This window comes from Mastigoproctus giganteus, chromosome 4, assembly GCF_048544385.1.
Source record: "Mastigoproctus giganteus isolate SK-2022 chromosome 4, ASM4854438v1, whole genome shotgun sequence".
Classification (NCBI taxonomy): Eukaryota; Metazoa; Arthropoda; class Arachnida; order Uropygi; family Thelyphonidae; genus Mastigoproctus; species Mastigoproctus giganteus.
This window is the reverse complement of record NC_143578.1, coordinates 148,349,626-148,370,413: the sequence shown is the minus strand read 5'-3', so window position 1 is coordinate 148,370,413 and position 20,788 is coordinate 148,349,626. Positions and strand designations below refer to the sequence as shown.

At 39.0% G+C, this 20,788-nt stretch overlaps 1 protein-coding gene across 1 annotated transcript in view; it reads left to right on the top strand.

The window, feature by feature from the left end:
* Positions 1 to 20,788, top strand: part of LOC150087120 (twitchin-like) — a 3,511,780-nt gene that overhangs the window by 2,492,143 nt on the left and 998,849 nt on the right. Inside the window, 1 exon segment of the mRNA XM_090372971.1 lies at positions 5,662 to 5,780. Within this exon segment, the coding sequence (XP_090229097.1) occupies positions 5,662 to 5,780 (119 nt within the window).

Here is a 20,788-nt window from a genome sequence, read left to right as displayed (position 1 = left end):
AAAAGTTAGGTAGATGGGCTGAGAAGTGGCAACTGAAGTTTAATATTGATAAATGCAAAGTACTGCACATGGGTAGCAGTAACCCAAGAGAAATGTAACTGCTGTGTGGTACTAAACTCAGGGAGTGTAGAATGAAAAAAAACCTGGAGGTAATTGTGCAGTCGGATATGAAGTTCTCTGAGTAGTGCAGACAGGCTGCCAGAGCAGGTCATGGAGCAGGTCATATATTTTGTCAATGATATATAGGAATTTTGCTACAGAGAAGGGCAACAAGATTGGTGAGAGGAACAAAGGGTTTCTCTTACCAGAAGAGACTTAAATTCTGTAAGTTGCAGCATCTGGAGACAAGGCACCTGCGAGGTGACCTGATTGAGGTGTACAAGGCCTTGAATGGTTTGAGCAGGTTCAGTGCTGATGGGATACTTCCACTTGCTCAGAATAAGAACCTGAGGGGGCACAGATTCAAATTGAGGAAAGACAGTTGTAGAATAAATGTGCAGAAGTTTGCCTTTAGCCAGTGGGCAGTTGATTGCTGGAACAGACTTCCATCCAGTATTGTGGAATTTGATAGCTTAAATAAATTTTAGGAACTATAGAAACATTCGGAGTGACCGGATGGGGAAATGGGAAAGGTTTTTTTTTTTTTTTTTTTTTTTGGTTGCTGCTCTATAAGCTTGCTTTCTTGCATGCATCATATGCCTCAACTAATGCTAATGCCCAGAATTCAATGCCTCATAATGTCCTGAGGCTGGTGGGTGGTGCAGAGACCAAACTTCCACAGCATAGGAGAGCACACTATTGAAGTAATTTGCAAGCTTGATATTTCCTGATTATTTGTTTATTTGATTGTGAGTTTTGCACAGATCTATTTTCATTCCCCAGAAGGCTTTTGTGGCTTTGGAATATTGAGCTTGGATTTGCTGTTTGTAAGTGAGTTTCGCATCAAGGATTACTCCTAGGAATTTGACACTATTTGTGGGAGTTAGAACATTTCCTGCCAATTCTAGAAGTAGAGAAGGAGCAGCAGAAGATATCAGCAGAAGTTATCTGACTTGGAGTAAAGATGAGACAGCTTGACTTCTCTGGATTAGCTGAGAGGCCAAAAAATTTGGCATACTTACAGAATGTATTCAGGTAGCTGTTTACAGTTTCAAAAGAGGTTTGTCTTGCTTGTGAATCACCAACAAGGTATTTGCATAGCAAGTAGCATACGATGTCATCTGCATATGATAGGAATGCTGGAACTTTATCCATAAGTGGAACGAATATTGCTGAAAATAGCAAGGCTGAGAGAGTACTACCTTGTGGGATCCCTACCTCCATGCTTTTACAGACTGTAATATCATTAAATATGAAGTGAAGCATACTCCTAAATAGCAGCTTATTGAGGATTTGGAGTATATTTCCGGATGTCCCGTATAATTTTTCAAGTATAGCGAGAAGGGGTGATTTGGACAGAGTCAAAAGCAGATTTCATGTCCAGAAAAATGGTGTGAAGATCTTCGTTGTCATTCCAGGCATGAAGTATTTTCTGTGATAAGGAGTGTAGGCAGGTTACAGTATATCTATTAGTCATGGCATAATGGATATGTTCAGGCCTATGCACAAAGATTGCAAGTGCTACATCATTATAGATGCACTTCTCGAGGCATTTCAGGAAGAGGCAATTGATATTGGCCTCTTCCTGAAATGGAGAGGCGGTTGATATTGGCCTGAAGTCAGCTAGTATTTTAGCTTGAGGCTTCTTCGGAACTGCCATAACTCTGTACAACAACCAGCTTGACAGCACATATGCATGTTTTAGTACTTTGTTGTAGAAGTGGGTGAGCTTTCTGCTGATGAAATGAGAGGCAATTTTTAGACTGAAAAGAAGTATTGCATCAATTACTGTGATAGACTTTTCAGGTAGTGAATTTATTATTTTTATCAGCTGTTCTTCAGAAATTCAATTTTACTAGTAGGTGAAGAAACGTTAAGCACTTTGTTCCAAGGATGTGCTTCGGACACAGAGTGATCTCCCTTAAAACACAGCACATGCTCACACCATTCCTGGACATCTAATGACAAGGGGAGATACAAATATGACTTGTAGACCACACACATTATCCCCTGGATAGCTGGCCATTCATGAAATTGTCAATAGCTGATTGTTTACTCTTCTGAAAATCTATCCTTGCTTTGGCAAATTTGGCCTATGAGTCTTGTGAAGGCAACTTCTTGTAGGAGGTATGGGCTGCCTGTTTTTCCCTAAAGGCCTTAGTCAGGAGGACAGTGGGGACTAAGGATGTATGTTTTGGACATTGTAGACCTTGCAATGAATTCCATCCATCTCAAAAGCCAGTAGGCAGCCTCATTGATGTTAAGTTCTGCCAGTATGCAGTTTGTTCCAAGGGTGAAGTCAGAAGAGAGTAGTAACTTTTCCAATGTTGATGTATTTTGGATTGTATACTCCCCTGATAGTGTTTGTAGCTTGTATTGGTGTACGTTCATCCTTAGGTACCTGCAGTGATATTATGGCAGCGATCGGATCGTGATCGGATGGGAGGAAGTTCTCATTTATGGTCAGGATTTCCTTTACCGAACAGTTTGGGAAGATGCACCGAAGGGTGGCATCGCCATGTGAAGGAGGAACACGAATAAGACCAATGTCCATTTCTGACATGCTCAATGAAAGTGTATCTAGGAGCTTCTTTGAGGCTGGCAGTGGAAGGTTAAAGTCTCCTAAGATGACAAGCTTTTGACGATGACTGATCATGGATGACAATCATGCTGTCAGATTAAGGACACAATCCTCAGAAACCAGTGGAAGGAAATAAACGGCACACACAGAGATCAACAAACCAGCAAATCGATAGATTCCCAGAATTTCTTCTATGTCTCCTCCTGGGTAAGTGGATGCCTTAATTAGGGGGAGTGAGCTCCTTTGACAGATTGCTGCACTGTAACCTCGTCTCCCAATTCTATTAACAGAGAGCATGTGATAATCAAGATTTGAGTGAAGTTAGCAATTTCCATTTCATCTCTTAGCCACTTTTCAGTCAGGATTACAAAGTCATACTCTGCACAGGAAAGTAAATCAAGTAGGACATCTAGATTGTTCTTGATACTCCTGATGTATGTTTTGTAGGAAAAGTTGGATATTTACCTCCACAGAGGATTGTACTAGGATGAGATTACTCTTCGAACAGTATCTGCTTTTCATATACTGATTTGAAATGTCATCCAGGGACCAATGTCGCATTCCATTGGCCCTGTTGCTGGATATTCTAATTGGAATACGACCAGTCTGATGTTTGCTCATCATTACCATGCTAGACATCCACGAATTGCACCCACTCCCTGATGTAATTTGGGAGGCTCTGTCAGAGAAAACAGGTAGCTATACTGACACAATTATGAATTGTTGTGGAATGGGGTTCGGGCTTCATGAGTTCTGAGCCACATGAGTTCTGAGCCACATGAGTTCTGAGTTCACATGAGTTCATGAGTTCTGAGGCCAAATACTGGCCTCTGGGCCAGTATTTGGCATTGAGGTGTCGTTGGTAATTGGGCCCATCAACCTGAATCCTGAAGGAGGCATAAGAGGGATGTTTGTTATTGATTTTGAAAGGCTTACCAGGTATGCCTATTTCCTTCAATAGTGTCTTTATTTGTTCAACTTTTGTCAAAGGATCCAGCCTGTTAACGAAAATATTTGAGTGAGTATTGTTGGTTGCTTTCCAATTTTGTATTCTGAGGCTAGTATAAACTACTCTCGTGCCAAATAAGGTGGTCTTGCTGTTTCTTGAATGCCATTGGCGTGAGGATGCTTGGATTGGTGCTGGTCTGGCATCTGCCATTGCTGGGCTTCATTTGTGTCTGCAATCTCAGAGTTCCGTTTTGGAGATTTTAGCATGACACTATAGGCACTGTCTTCAGAGAGTGCAACTAGTTCCTTTCCGGGTCATAGTGACGATTTAAGTGAGGGAGATGGGTGTTCCTGTGAGATGGGATGGGGAAGCCTGTTGTTCAGGGGCAAGAGATCTTGTAATAGGCTCATTGTTTGTCTTCAAGCTGGCTCAAACGTTCCTTTGAATGTGTGAGCCAGCAGTGCAGCTTTCTTAGAATGCTTTCAATGGTTTCCAGTTTCTCAGAGTTAAAACTGCAAAAAGCGCAGCTGACTGCAGCTTGTGATTCAATTTGAGTACAATTATCAGTAACCCCAGGCAAAAGCTTGCTGTTCGTTGCCAGTTCACTGAGTGGAATAGTTGTATGGTGATGTCATTAACATCATTTAGCATTCCAGAGGGAGATATTGTGGGAAAGGAGGGGAAATAAGCCAACGGAGTAGTCAGTATGTCACTTGTGTCTGATGAGTCTATTTTTTTGTTTGTGGCAAAGTGGGTGCATCTCTATTTTGATTTCCTAAGTTTAATCTAAATTTTTTATGCCACAATAAAAATTGCAAAAAAGAAGCTGGCATAGTCCTGCATGTTTTATCAGGCAGTTGGAAGGTTTTTCACAGCTCAAGCAGGGTTGCATATTTTTCTACATGAACTAATTACTAAAGGTAGGTGACAAAGTAAAATCAAAGAGTACTTACTGACCAAGGAATGTTCCTTCAAGCTAGGATTAAATTGGTTGGGGAGAAGCTGACCGCTTACTTTTTGCAGTATATGGGCTCCGACAAGTAGAGGAACAAACACTGTGCTCACCCAAACGGCGAACAAAAAGGTCTGGTTTAACTTATGCAATACTGCTAGGAAATTCGAAATTACTGGATGAATTAGTAGCAAAAACCACTTCAGTAATCACTCATCACAAACTGTAAATATAAATCTAAGACAGATGAAACTTGAGATGGTTACACTGCTTTAAGGAGCTAAAACAATTGAAATAAGTGGAGCATGTAAATCAACCAACTCAAACAATCACACACACACAATCATATAACAAATAAATACTATAATTGATTAGTTGATAAAAAAAATGTATTTTAATTGTAATTTTATATTTTTCTTTTACTTTTTTCAAGAAGAAAATGCTATACTACACATTTCATTTCAAGTTGTCCCACTTACCAATTTTCAAAATATGGCCACCCTGGTAATAGGAGATCCTTCAAAAGTTTACTCCTAGCATTTTCCTTTTAACATTGTTTCTGCTAAGAATTTTCTTGTGATATTTTATGGTGTTGTTACATTACAGTATGTGCCATTATAATTTTGTCCAATATCGTAAATAGAGCCTGACAACATTTAGCCTTTTCATACATGATATACTGGTTTGCACTGTGCACAGTAGTGCAGCCTCCAAGCCTTATTTCAATTTCAGATCCCAGATCTAGACTAATAAAAAAACTTATGATCTTAGTGGCTGCATTAAAATGTCACTTCAATAATTTTGTGATATAAAGCACACATTTCACAAATATCTGCAGAAAAATAGTAAGGGAAAAAATAAATTCTGGATTTTTTTTTCAGAAACCATGACTGTCAATCAGTTTTTTCTGGCTTCACAATACATAAATTTACAAAATTGCTAAATGTTTGCAACATCAGTTGATGTTGCATATTTTAAAAAAATATTTAAATTATTTCATAAATTTAATGCTTTTAAGTATTAATTGTTTGAAATATATAAGAGTAAATGTTAAAGTGTTCTCCTGGTTTTGAATATTAGGTTCACCAAAGATTGATTTATCTTTTGCCATGCGTGATGTTGTTGTTCAAGCTGGAGAGGAATTTACCATCAGGGTACCATTTAATGCTAGTCCTATGCCTCATGCTTCATGGACCATTGTAAGAATTTTATCTTCTGAATTGTATTTATTGTATTAATAATGCAAATGAATGCAAAGAATCCAGATTTATTCAGCATCCATCTTTATTAAAAAACCTCTCTGCAATTAGATGGTAATTTATTCCAACATATAAATGTTTTTTTTTTTGTTTAGGTGTTTATATTAAAAGAAAACCATTTTATTTATATTAACTGTAATGCTATCAAGTAACAATCTTTGGTGTAATTGTGTGAGGATGCTAGTGGAAGAGTTACATAACTAGAGGAAGTAACATTTTTTCATTTCAAGTATTCAGTTTATCAAAATCCGTATATTAAGTTACAGGCATCATTACTGTGAATGAACATCATACTCTACACCATCGAGCAATGTTTTTTAGAGGAATCGTATTAAATGAAGTATTATAGTGAATATCAACAAAAATTTGTTGAAAAATTTCCTAAAACTGACTTCTCTGGACATTCACAACTACAATTTTCAGGATAATAAAGAAGTTTCAGGAGTATGGATCAGCCTGGAACAAGGAGGATGAAAGAAGCACATTCTTACAGATGATACTATAAATTACATTACACAAACAATTTTGCAATATACAAACCTCAACAATCCATAAATCTTTGGAAACTTGGAATCCAAAAGGAGATATCACTTTGTTCAACTTATTTGACCATAAGGAAACATCTAAAATCTTTCCCTTCATGAATTCACAGTATGTTTGGGCTTCAACTTCAGGATAATGTTAAAAATGACAGTGCTGTCACTGGTTTAAAAGCTTACTTCACTGTGAATATTTTTTTTGATTAAAACTACAAACATGAAAGGTATTAGAACCTATACTTAGTACAGTTCATGGGTTGAAGGTTGAGAAGATGAAAGAAAATACTTGTTGACATTAGACTTGAATTTATGTAGATTGTAATATTCAGGAAATATATTTGATATTCTAGAAAGCAGAAGTTGAAGGAATAAATGAGAAAGAAGAAAAGTTGGTTTAGTGAGTTTGAAGTTAGACAGTAAAAGGATGCTGACTGGATGAGGCACATGTTCAGATTGGTTTGGAAGAGAGAGGAGGAATTATAAAGCCAATTCAGAAGAAGAGTGACCATGGAAGTATCTATAGAAAAAACATGCAGCAGAAACAGAACGTCTATGATGAGACAGAGAGTGAAGAGACTTTGTAAGAAATGGATCATTAATTAACTTACTGCCCTATTCTGAATGGAGTTTAGAAGCTTAAGAGAGGTTATGTGGGGCATTGCCGCAGATGTGGGAAAAATATTCCATTGTAGGAAATATCTCAAATATTCCATTTGAGAATTGTACAGAGTGAGTAGCTGTTTAGAAGAAAAGTAATGACAAGGGCAAAAGAGAAAACCCAGTTTTTTAGATGCAGAGAAGGCAATGTTTGTGATGTGCTTAAGCTAAGGGCGATCAAAAATCAGTGTGATCCTTAATAGAAATATGTAATCTTGTCTCGAAATTTGAGTGTTGTCGAAGATAAGCATAGAAGCAGAAAACTCCTTTTCCAAGATATAAGACAGTTAAAGTGTAAAGTTTGTTTAGGGTCTAATGGCACCAGGGGTTCACCCAACTCCACGTAGATAACATTGTCGTGTGATACAGTACAGGCCAGAGATTTAAAAGTGTATGGATATTGTGGTGTGTAATTTCGTGTACCATTGTTCTTCTGGCAATTTAGCTGCTGCCCTTGGATTTTCTTGGTTGTAGTAGGGTTCTGTGCCTTTTTTTTTTTTTTTTTGTTTTTATGAAAACCCCAAACATGAGAGGTATTAGAACCTATAGTACTTATTACCGTGCTTCGGTTGGAGGTTGAAAAGATGAAAGAAGATATTTGTTGATATTAGACTTGAACTTCTGTAGACTGTAATTTTCAGCAAATACTTATGAAGGCAGGTTGTTCCAGAAAATGGCAGTTGAATGAATAAACGAGGAAGATGAAAAGTTGGTTCTGTGAGTTGAAGTTGGATAGTAAATGGACGTTAGCTGGTGGCGGCACGTGTTTGGACTGTTTTGAAAGAGAGAGCAGGAATTATAGAAGACAGTTCAGAAGAACAGCACCCATGGAAGTATCTGTATAAAAGGCATACAGCAAAAACAGTACGTCTATGAGACAGCAAGTGGAGAGACTCATTAGCATTAGCATTAGCATTAGTAGAGGCATTTGATGCAAGAAAGCAAGCTTATGCAGCATCAGCCAAAAAAAAAAAAAAAAAAAAAACCCCACTTCCACTTCACCCTTCTGTTCGTTCAAAATACCTGTCCAGCTGAGCCTTAAACTTATTTAGGCTATCAACCTCCACCACAAGGGATGGAAGTCTGTTCCACCAACCAACCACCCGCTGGCTAAAGGCAAATTTCCGCACGTCTATCCTACATCTGTCTTTCCTCAATTTGAATTTATGCCCTCTAAGGTGATTTTTCTGAGCTAGAGGAAGAATCCCATCAGCATTGAGCATGCTTAAACCATTCAAGGCTTTATACACCTCTATCAGATCACCTCGCTGGTGCCTAGTCTCCAGACACTGTAATTTGCAAAACTTAAGCCTTTCTTCGTAAGAGCACCCCTTTGTTCCATTCACTAATCTTGTTGCCCTTCTCTGTACTCGTTCCAGCAGCTCTACATCCTTCTTGAAATGAGGCCTCCAGACCTGTATACAGTACTCTAGGTGTGGCCTGACCATCGGCTTATACAATGGAATAATCACCTCCTTATCCCTGCTGGAAAAATTCCTGTATATCATTGATAATACTCCATGAGCTACTCTTGCAGCCCGTCTGCACTGTCAGAGAACTTCATATCTGCCTGCACAACCACCCCCAAGTCCCTTTCATTCTCTACCACTGTCAGTAGTACCACAGAGTTGATACGTTGCTCTGGGGTTGCTGTTTCCCATGTGTAGTACTTTACATTTGTCAATGTTAAACTTCATTTGCCACCTCTCAGCCCATCTGCTCAACCTTTCCAGATCCTGTTGCAGCAGCATAGTGTCAGTAGTGTCCTTGACAACCCTGCCAACCTTTGTATCGTCTGCAAACTTGGACATTAAGCCCGATATACCATCATCAATATCATTTATAAATACAAAAAACAATAATGGAACCAACACTGAGCCCTGAGGGACTCCACTAATAACTTTAGTCCACGATGAGCAGTGTCCATTGATTACCACTCTCTGTCTTCTCCCCCTCAACCACCCCTTTATCCATAGCAGCAATTTGCCTCCAATGTCACACTGCTCCAATTTGTGTAGCAGTCTTCCATGTGCAACAGTATCAAAAGCCTTTCTAAGATCCAAGTATATAATATCAAAGTTATTCCCTGCATCCAGTTCTTTTGTGACTGCATCATAGTATCCAATCAAGTTGGTCAGGCAAGACTTCCCCTTAACAAAACCATGCTGTGTCTGAGCTATAACTGAAGTCTTGTCTAAATGATCCTGCAGTGCTTCTTTAACCAGTGCCTCCATTAATTTTCCTGGAACAGAAGTTAAGCTCACAGGTCTATAATTACTTGTGTCAGCCTTTGATCCTCCTTTGTGAATTGGGGTCACATTTGCACATTTCCAGTCTATGGGTACCTCCCCTGAGTCCAAGGAAGCTCTCATAATTATGGCTAAGGGTTTGCTTACTTCCTTTGCTGCCTCCTTTAATATAACTGGATAGATCCCATCCACCCCGGGTGCCTTTCTTGTGTTTATTTTCAACAGTTTCTCCTCCACTTTACTCCCAGTTATTTCAAGATTCTGTAGCTTACTGCTAGAGTTGAATACACCTCTGGCATTCCCCTCGCTGAATAACTCCTCATGTGTGAATGTCGATGCAAAATATTCATTTAGTTTGTTAGCTACCTGAGCAGGATCATCAACAGTTGACCCATCAATATCAAGTGGACCAATCTGATTCATCCCCTTCCTTCTAGAGTTTACATAAGTAAAGAACACTTTGCTGTTTTTCTTTGCATCCCTTGCCAAGGATTTCTCATAATCTGCCTTTGCCTGCCTAACCTCCTTTGTAACTTGGTTGCATATCAACTTGTATCTATCATAGGCTTCTGTGTCATGTGTTAATTTGTATGTATCCCATGCATTTTTCTTCTCTGCCATATGCCTCATTAGTTCATCTGACATCCATTTTGGCCTAAACCTTGAACAATATTTCTTAGTTGGTATGTAAAGCCTAGTAGCTTCCAAGATAAGTTCTTTGAATGCTTCCCATTTTGAATTTGCTGTTGGTAACATCATCAGTTGGTCCCACTGTATAGAATTTAAATACTGTCTCAGTCCATCGTAGTCGCCTTTACGGAAGCAATAACCCTTCCCTTTACCTCTAATGGTAGTTACCTCTTTGAGAAATCCCACTTCAGCACACTGTGATCACTGCCACCTAGTGGTTCATTTATCTGCAGATTCTTAATGCATGAAGAATCACTGCTGATAATCAAATCAAGAGTATTACTCCCTCTAGTTGCCTCCCGAACATGCTGATGTAGAAAACAATCATCCAATAAATCCACAAAAGCCCTGCTAGTGTGTGAGTAACCAGCCCCCAAATTCCAGTCAATATCTGGGAAATTAAAATCTCCCATTATAAGACTCTCTGATTTACTGGCCCACTCTATTTCCCTGTACAGTTCCTTATTATACTCATCAGAGTCATTAGGCCTATAGCACACTCCTACTCTCAATTTTGATCTCCCAATGTTTATGTCACACCAAACTGACTCCACAGCACTGTCCAGCGATGTCGACTGGCTTCACTTCCTTGGTTTTTATGTGTTTCTTAACTAATAGCATAACCCCTCCCCCCTTCCTATCCTGTCTATCCTTTCTGTAGACGTTGTACTCCCCAAATTGCAGTTCTGCATCCCTTATATCTGTGTGACACCACGTCTCTGATATCCCAACAATATCTGCCTTCGATGTTTTGAGCAATACCTCAAATTCATCAAATTTATTTACTAAACTCCTAGCATTGGTGTACACGCAAGTATACCTGCACCTGTTTCTATTCTTAGTTACCCTAACACAACCCATGTGTTTACTTGTACCGCAATGGCTCCCAGCAGTCTCTGAAATACCATGCATCTTGTTTTTCAGGCTTCTGCTCATTCTAATAGAAGCAGTGCAAGAATCTCTTTCACCTCTGCCAGTGGCTACTGTCAATCTGTTGGTCTTTGTCTCCCCCCAAGCTAGCAGTTTTCCGACCCACCTAACACTGCCTCGATAGCATCAGCAAATATTCTTGCACCCTTTCTATTTAAGTGTATCCCATCCCTGTAGAAGCAATCTCTCCTGTTAACAAGTACAGTCCAGGCTGAAAAAAATTCTACCCCTTGAGCCTTGCACAATCTTTCCAGGGCCGAATTGATTGACAAGGCTCTCATCATATACTCCCTCCTATCGTGTCTGGGCAGAATTGCAGACACTTTCAAATTCAACCCTAATTTCAAATTCAACCCGACTCTGTTAGGGAAGAGTCATTAATTAACCTAACTGCTCTCTTCTGAATGGAATCTAGAAGCCTGAGTGAAGTTTTGGGGGCACCGACCCAGATGTGGGAACAATATTCCATGGTAAGGTGGATTTGCAATTTGTACAGAGTGCACAGAGTTTTATGAATTTATTGGATGATTGTTTTTTTCTTCAGCATGTTCAGGAGGCAACTAGAGGCGGTAATACTCTTTATCTGATTATCAGTAGTGACTCTTCATGCATTATGAATATGCAGATAAAGGAACCACTAAGTGGCAGTGATCACAGTGTACCAAAGTGGGATTTACTCAAAAAATAACTACCATCAGGGGTAAAGGGAAGGGTTTTTGCTTTTCTAAAGGTGACTACGGTGGTCAGAGACAGTATTTAAATTCTATACGGTGGAGCCAACTGATGATGTTACCAGCAGCAAATTCAAAATAGGAAGCATTCATAGAATTAATCTTCGAAGCTACTAGGCTTTTCATACCAACTAAGAAATATTGTTCAAGGTTTAGGCCTAAATGGATGTCAGATGAACTAATGAGACATGTGGAAGAGAAGAAAAATGCATGGGATACATATAAATTAACAGGTCACACAGAAGTCTATGATAGATATATACGGTTCTGTAACAAAGTCGCAAAGGAGATTAGCCAGGCAAAGGCAGATTATGAGAAATCTTTGGAAAAAGATGTAAAGAAAAACAGCAAAGAGTTCTTTACCTATGTAAACTCTAGAAGGAAAGGGATGAATCAGATTGGTCCACTGGATATTGTTGGTTCAACTGTTGATGATCCTGCTCAGGTGGCTAACAAAATAAATGAGTATTTTGCATCTAAATTCACACATGAGGAGTTATTCAGGGAGGGGAATGCCAGAGGTGAATTAAACTCTGGCAGTGAGCTAGATGATTTAGTAATAACTCAGCGTAAAGTGGAGGTGAAATTGTTGAAGATAAACATAAAAAAAGGCACCCGGTGTGGATGGGATCTATCCAGTTATATTAAAGGAGGCAGCAAAGGAAGTAAGCAAACCCTTAGCCATAATTGTGAGCTTCCTTGGACTCAGGTGAGATACCCATGGACTGGAGATGTGCAAATGTGACCCCAATTCACAAAGGAGGATCAAAGGGCGACAAAAGTAATTATACACCTGTTAATTTAACTTCTATTCCAAGAAAATTAATGGAGGCACTGGTTAAAGAAGCACTGCAGGATCATCTAGAAAAGACTTCAGTTATAGCTCTGACACAGCATGGTTTTGTTAAGGGTAAGTCTTACCTGGCCAATTTCATTGGATATTATGATGGGATCACAAAGGAACTGGATACAGGGAACAACACATGGAAGACTGCTGCACAAATTGGAGCAGTGCAGCATTGGAGGCAAATTGCTGCTATGGATAAAGGGATGGTTGAGTGTGAGAAGATAGAGAGTGGTAATCAATGGACACTGCTCATCATGGACTAATGTTATTAGTGGAGTCCCTCAGGGTTCAGTTTTGGGTCCATTGTTGTTTTCTCTATTTATAAATGATATTGATGATGGTATTATTGCTGCTATGGATAAAGGGATGGTTGAGTGGGAGAAGACAGAGAGTGGTAATCAATGGACACTGTTCATCGTGGACTAATGTTATTAATGGAGTCCCTCAGAGTTCAGTGTTGGTCCATTGTTGTTTTCTGTATTTATAAATGGTATTGATGATGGTATATCAAGCTTAATGTCCAAGTTTGCATATGATACAAAGTTGGCAGGGTTGTTAAAGACACTAATGACAGACACTGCTGCAACAGGATCTAGAAAAGTTGAGCAAATGGGCTGAGAGGTGGCAAATTAAGTTTAACATTGACAAAAGTAAAGTACTACATATGGGAAGCAGTAATCCCAGAGTAATGTATCAACTCAGTGGTACTACACTGACAGTGGTAGAGAATGAAAAAAAGACCTGGGGGTAATTGTGCAGGCAGATATGAAGTTTTCTGAACAGTGCAGACAGTCTGCAAGAGTAGCTCATGGTGTCTTGTCAATGATATACAGGAATTTTTCTAGCAGGGATAAGGAGGTGTTTATCCACTTGTATAAGGCAATGGTCAGGCCACACCTTGAGTATTGTATACAGGCCTCATTTTAAGAAGGATGTAGAGCTGTTGGAATGAGTACAGAGAAGAGACAAGATTAGTGAATGGAACAAAGGGTTGCTCTTACAAAGAAAGGCTTAAGTTTTGCAGATTACTGTGTTTGGAGACTAGGCACCTGTGAGGTCATCTGATTGAGGTGTATAAAGCCTTGAATCGTTTGAGCATGATCAATGCTGATAGGATTCTTCCTCTTGCTCAGAATAATCACCTGAGAGGGCATATATTCAAATTGAGGAAAGACAGTTGTCGGATAGATGTGCAGAAGTTTGCCTTTAGCAAGTGGGTAGCTGGTTGTTGGAAAAGACTTCCATCCGTTGTTGTGGAAGTTGATAGAATAAATAAATTTAAGGCTGAGCTGGACAGGCATTCGGAACAAACGGAGGGGTGAAATTCGAATGGACAGGCATTCGGAACAAACGGAGGGGTGAAATGGGAGCGTTTTTTTTTTTTGGCTGATGCTGCATAAGCTTTCTTTCTTGCAACATATGCCTATGCTAATGCTAACAGCTGTTTGGAAGAAAAGTGACGCCGAGAGTGAGAGAAAAAAACAAGTTTTTTAGATGGAAAGGAAGTAATAATTGTAATGTGCTTGTGTCAAGAGAGATTAGAAGTCAGGGTAATCCCCAAAAGAGATATATCATTTTGCCTAGAAATTGAAGTGTGACCAAATATAAACCTAGGAGCAGAAGAATCCTTTTTGCGTGATATAAGACAACACTGAGTTTTAGAAGGATTGAAATCAACTAAGTTATCTTTGCCCCACTGGAGAATTACCTGGAGATCAGTGTTTAAGAAATTGGTAGCGGATATTCGAGAAGTTGAAGCTTATTGTGCAGGGCAAGGTTTCTCAAATTGGAAAGTGGAATGCATTGTGCTATCATCAGAAAAACTGTGGATAGGATTTCCAGTCAATGGAAGGAGATCATTAATATACACAAGAGCAAAAGAGTGGGGGAAAGAACTGAACCTTGGGGGACACCAGCATTAGTGGAGAAGTTAGAAGACAAACAGCCATCAACCGTCACCCTCAATGAGCAATCAGAGAGAAAACTGGATAAGCATTTACAAAAAAAAAGTTGTCAAACCATACGATGGAAGCTTGTTTAGAAGACCTTTAGGCCAAACATGATTGACCGAAAGCCTTTGAGATGTCAAGAGTAACTGCTTATGTTTCGCCAAACTTTTCCATTGAATTTGTCCACAAATGGATAGCATAAGCCAGAATATCACCAGTGGATCGACACTGACAGAATCCATACTCGCGATCTTTGATCAGATGGAAGTTTTCTAGTTAGTTTATAGTTGGCGGTTAATTGATTTCTCCATTACTTTAGAAAGAGTAGAAGTAATTGCAATGGGGCAATAATTTAACGGGAGGGATTTGTCACCCTTTTTAGGAACTGGCTGGATATGAGCAAATTTGCAAGCAGAAGGAAAACCACCTTTGGAATAAGAAAGTGAAAAAAGGCGGCAAAGAACAGGTGTAAGTTCAGGAGCACAAGTTTTGAGAATAAGTGGAGAAATACCATCAGAACCTGGAGCTTTCTTAGCATCAAGATTCGATCCCCGGGTGCCAAGCATTTCTGTGGCCAAGCGATCTGCGATTTCATAGAGTGATTTTCCTAGAGCAATTTTTCTAGAGCGACTGAGTTTTTTTCTTGTTTCACTTTGTTTTATAAGTCCTTTTGTTAATTAGCTCTACTTTTTAAAAGTATATAAAGAGAGCCAGCAAAAGGAAAGTGCCTTTTTCTTTACTTAGTTTACTAACCGTACTAACTCCTACACTTGGCCACAAGTGGCACTACTCCTGCCTCCCCATGGTGGGGTTAGTAACCTGGGTGGAAAAGCTAATCCCCCTGGGTGAAAAGGATCTGAATGGATAAAGAAAACTATCCAGCATTAGGCCTTCGAGCTCAAATACCAAAGATCGGTACAATTCTGATCAAGGTAATGTGCAAAGTAAACGCTTAAAAAAAGACAATGACCAAGCAGAGTATCCAACCTTTCTTATTATCCATTCATTATCTAGTCAACCAGTGAGTAAACTCTCTCCATTTATGATATAGCGATTCCTAGAAATGCCGCCAGATCACCTAAAATGGTCAAAAGGTTACAGTCAGAGGAATTTCTAATTGAAACGACACAGTCTAAACATTCCGAACTGTTGTTAAAGCTTACAACCTTTGGGGGAATTCCTGTTAAAATCTCACCCCACACATCCCTAAATAGTTCCAAAGGTGTTATCTCTGAATGGGATCTGTTGAATGTAACAGAAGAGGAGCTTGTGTAAGAAATGAAAGATCAAAAGTTCGCACAAGCTAAGAGAATTCTGACTTGTAGGGATGGCAATCTCATTCCAACCCGTAGTACAATACTCACTTTCAATACTCCAAATTTACCAAATACTGTTAAAGCTGATTATCTAAATTGTCATATCTACCCCTATATTCCAAATCCAATACGCTGTTATAAGTGCCAAAAATTTGGACACTTTCGAAAAATACAGAAACATACATTGTTTCCTCGACATGTAAGACAGCATGTCGAGGAAACAATGTATGCCCAAAATGTGGTTCCCAAGAACACGCTCAAATAGATTGTACTGCAGCATCTCCAGTTTGCCCAAATTGCAAGGGGGGGATCCTGCATATTTGAAAAACTGTGATTTATGGAAACTTGGAAAAACAATACAGAAATATAAAGTTGAACTAGGGTGACTTATCAAAAAGCCAGACGAAAAATAGTGAAAGATAATCCAGCACGTACATATGCTAATGTTATAAAGAAAAGTCACTCGGTTGCGACTCAAACCAATGACTCAATTCCACCTGACAAATCGCTTGGTGAATGGGCTAGAGCTATGCTTTCAGTTCCTCAGCTGTCTTTGAAGCAAAACAATAAAGATCAAACATGTAATACTCCCATCCCATTTCCATCCCCTCTACTAGTGGCATCAAGTCCCAAAGTGAGACCAGGGTGGGAAAAACTGAATCCTCTGCTAAGAACAAAACAAATACTTCAGTAATGGACATAGATGACACAACAAAAGAAGATCCTATATTAGAAATTTATGTTGAAGAAGACATGGACACTGGACGTCCTGCCTTTCCCAAAAAAGATCGCCATAAGCCTACTGCCTCTAAAAAGCAACGGGATCGTCCTACCACTAAAACTGAATAATGCAGTGTTTGTTACAGTGGAATTGTCGAGGACTACGTATTAATACAGATGAACTTTATGACCTAATCTGAGATTTCAATCCAACAGGCATTTGTTTAGAGGAACATTTAACTCCACAAGTAACCCCCTCAATAAAGAAATATACTTTGTACAGGCGTGACAGGAATGCAGCAACTGCAGCCTGTGGAGGTGTTGCGGTGTTAGTATCCATTACTAATCAGTCTAGGCAAATCCCCTTAAAGACTAATTTAGAAGTTGTTGCTGTAAGAATATAACTTGGAATAATTTTTTTCTCTTGTTTCTGTTTATCTTCCACTGAACCACACATATGTAGTCAGAGACTCTGATGAGCTCCTTGCCCAGATACCATCTCCTATATGTTTGATGGGCGACTTTAATGGACACCACCCACTATGGGGAAATCTTCATATGGATAAAAGAGGGTAGCTAACAGAAACATTACTGGACACACACAATCTAACTCTGCTGAACACCGGTGCACATACTCATGTGCATTTTCCCACAGGAAACACTTCTGCCATAGATTAACTATCTGTTCCCCCATTCTGTACCCAAGTATACATTGGGCAGTATTGGATAATCCCCACAATAGTGATCATCTTCCAATTACTTGTAAATTCCAACCTACCTCTCCCTATCCGGAAACTCGCCGATGCTGTAAATTTACAAATGCAAACTGGATAAAATTTTCCTTAAGTGCAGTTTTAGATAAAAATTTCATTCAGAATCAGTCAATAGATGAAGCTACTGACCGTATCACTAAACAGATACTTGCAGCAACTGATATAGCTATTCATCAGTCATCGACTCATCCATGCAGGCGCAAAAACTACTGGCGGAATGATGAATGTAATAGGGCAAACAAAGAAAAGAATAAAGCTTGGAATATTGTTCGCAAGCATCCCGCTACTATTAATCTTATAAATTACAAGAAACCTAAAGCTAAATCACGACAAATAAGAAGAAAAGCCAAAAAAGATTCCTGGTTACAGTTTGCTTCCACTATCACAAAGAACACTGATACTAGATTAATCTGGACGAAAATCCAACATCTTAATGGCAAATATCCATTGTCATCCTCCCCTATATTGATATGTAATAGACAAGAACTGTATTCCCCCAAAGACATAGCAAATGTCTTTGTGGAAGCTTTTGCCGAAATTTCAGAAGCAAACTCATATGATGCTCCATTCCAATGAATTAAAGAGGCAGCAGAAAGGCAGAAGTTAAATTTCAACACTGGTCTCTTCCATCCATATAATCAACCTGTTACAATATTTGACTTAAAAGAATCTCTTAATAGAGCACCCAATAGTGCAACTGGCCCTGATGGTATATTTTGTATTATGTTAAAACACTTGAATGATGCTGCTTTACAAGCTCTACTAATATTTTTTAAAAGAATTTTTCAGGAACATGTTTATCCTTATTCTTGGAGATATTCATTTGTATTATCCATCCCTAAACCAGGAAAAGACCTCACTAATCCAGTTAATTATTGTCCAATTGCTTTAACTAGTTGTTTGGGAAAAATACTGGAGAAAATGGTTCTCAAGCACCTCACTTGGTTTCTAGAGTCACATAACATCTTTCACAAAAATCAGTATGGCTTTTGGCAAAAGAGATCTGCATTAGATATGATGAACAAAGCAGAAGCAAACATCAGAAATGCTTTTGTCAGAAATGACCATCTTGTTATGGTAAGTCTGGATTTAGAAAAGGCCTTTGATACAACATGGTGGTTCGGTATTTTGCGAGATCTTCACACCTTTGGATTACGAAGCAGGCTTCCTTTGTTTTTCAGGGCTTTCTCCAGGGCAGAATCTTTCAGGTTCATTATCTAAATGTTCTTTCTAGAATCCATGTACAGGAGGAGGGGGTCCCTCAAGGATCTATTTTGAGTCTTACTCTATTTTTAGTAAGAATAAACAATATTATCCATGATATTCCAAGCACAGTAGAATTATATCATTATGCAAATGATTTCATGATCTCGCGCAAAGGAAAAAATATGAATTCTATTGAGAGACAGTTTCAGATCTCAATTAACAAAATTCATTTGTGGATGGCTCGTAATGGCTACCACTTATCAGCACAAAAATCCAAATGTATTCATTTCTGTAAAAAAACATAAGATCCACCCTGAGCCTGAATTACAAATTAAAAATCTCACCATACCTCTATCCAATAATATCAGATTTCTTGGCCTAATACTTGACAATAAATTGAACTTCTTACAACACATCATATACCTGAGAACCATTTGCTTGAAAAGAAAAAAATTAAATATCCTCAGAGTACTATCTTCATCCACGTGGGGTGCTGTCCGATACACTCTGCTTCAGCTATATCGGGTATTAATCCAATCTTGCTTGGATTACGGAGCTCCGATCTATGACTCTGCCAGGAAAAGTGCACTAATTTGGCTAGACACTATCCATCACAGTGCTCTTAGAACTTCTTTAGGAGCATTCAGAACATCCCCTGTACAGAGTCTATATATATAGAGGCACACGAACCTCCACTCCATCTTCAGAGTAAAATGTTGCTACTCAACAATGCAGAAAAAATATGGAGCCTTCCCTTTCATCCTATCTGGCCATACTTATTTGAGCCCCAATGGACCACCTTTTATCACAACAAATCTAATGAAAACAAGCCAGTTGTAATAAGGATTCTACAGATAATAGAATGCTGGAACTTACATATAGATAATATCTTTCAGGACACAAACACTTATGAACCTCCATGGTCTAGTTATATACCGGTCTGTGATCTATCTTTCCAACAATGGGGGAAAAAACAGGCAGAAGATCCCACCATCAGAAAACTCCATCTGCTCATGTAGCTAAAAATTCTCAGTATTTTCATATATATACCGATGTCTCAAAAACAAGTACAACAGTAGCTGCAGCAGCAGTTACCACTATCTTTTCTAGTTCTGTGTCCCTTCCGAAGGAATGCAGTGTCTATACTGCCGAACTTTTTGCTATAAAGATAGCTATAGATCATGTAACCGATTTCTCCTGTAAGCAAACGATCTATTCTGACTCTTTGAGTCAAATAACAGCATTAAAAAATTCATCCAACCCAATTCAGCCCATATTGAAGCAAATCAGATAATAGATAATTGTGTTACATGCTGCTAACCAATCAGTCACATTCTGTTTGATACCAGGTCATGTAGGCATCAAAGGAAATGAATATGCGGATCAAGCTGCTAAACATCCAACCACTGCGTGCTCTCCTAACTACTAAGTGCCATATACAGACTACAAATCAGTCTTAAAAAATGTCTGTGAAGAACAATGGTTGCAGATCTGCCAAGCTCAGGGCGGTAATAAGCTGCTGCAATTCAAATGGGAACCTCAGTTGTGGGCATCAAGCATGAGATCAAATAGGCAAGAGGAGGTGATCCTGGCTAGGCTGCATATTGGGCACACGCATCTAACATATATTTATCTGCTCATGGGGGAAGATCCGCCTATTTGTATATATTGTCAGACTACACTTACGGTGAAGCATATCCTACTAAATTGTAACCAATATGTTAATGCTCGAAACACAATTTTCACGTTGCTTTCACATCTGCAAAACATTATCTCATCTGATTGGAGACACTGCAAATCTAGCTGAGTTTTTTGCATTCTTTAAGCAAACATGATTATTAAACAGATTTTAAAATTTTAACTGCAGTAGTAAATATAATCAGGCACAATATGGCCTTAGCACCCCTTGTGCCATTAAACAACAAACGAACAACAACATCAAGATTCGTCAAAATCCTTCTGACATCCTTTTGACCGAAGACCACAGGAGGCATGGAATGGAACATTGTTGGGAATGGTGGAAGGTGTTTTACCAAGATCATTAATACATGAGTTGGAAAAAATTGGGATGCTAGCAGGTCAGCTCTTTCCTTGGCTGAAGTGACAACAGAATCATATGATTTTGACAGAGGTGGGAGCAGAAATGGGCAAAAGTTGCAGCCACTAGCTTTGGCAAGAGACCAGAATACTCGGTTACCATTATAGCAAGAAGCAAGTTTTCTATCTCTTCAGAATATAGTTTCAACTGAATTATAACTGCTTTACAATTGTTGCGAGCTTTGGTGTAGGCAGAAAATGAAACTGAAAAATTGGAAACAAGCCAATTACGATATGCAGCGTT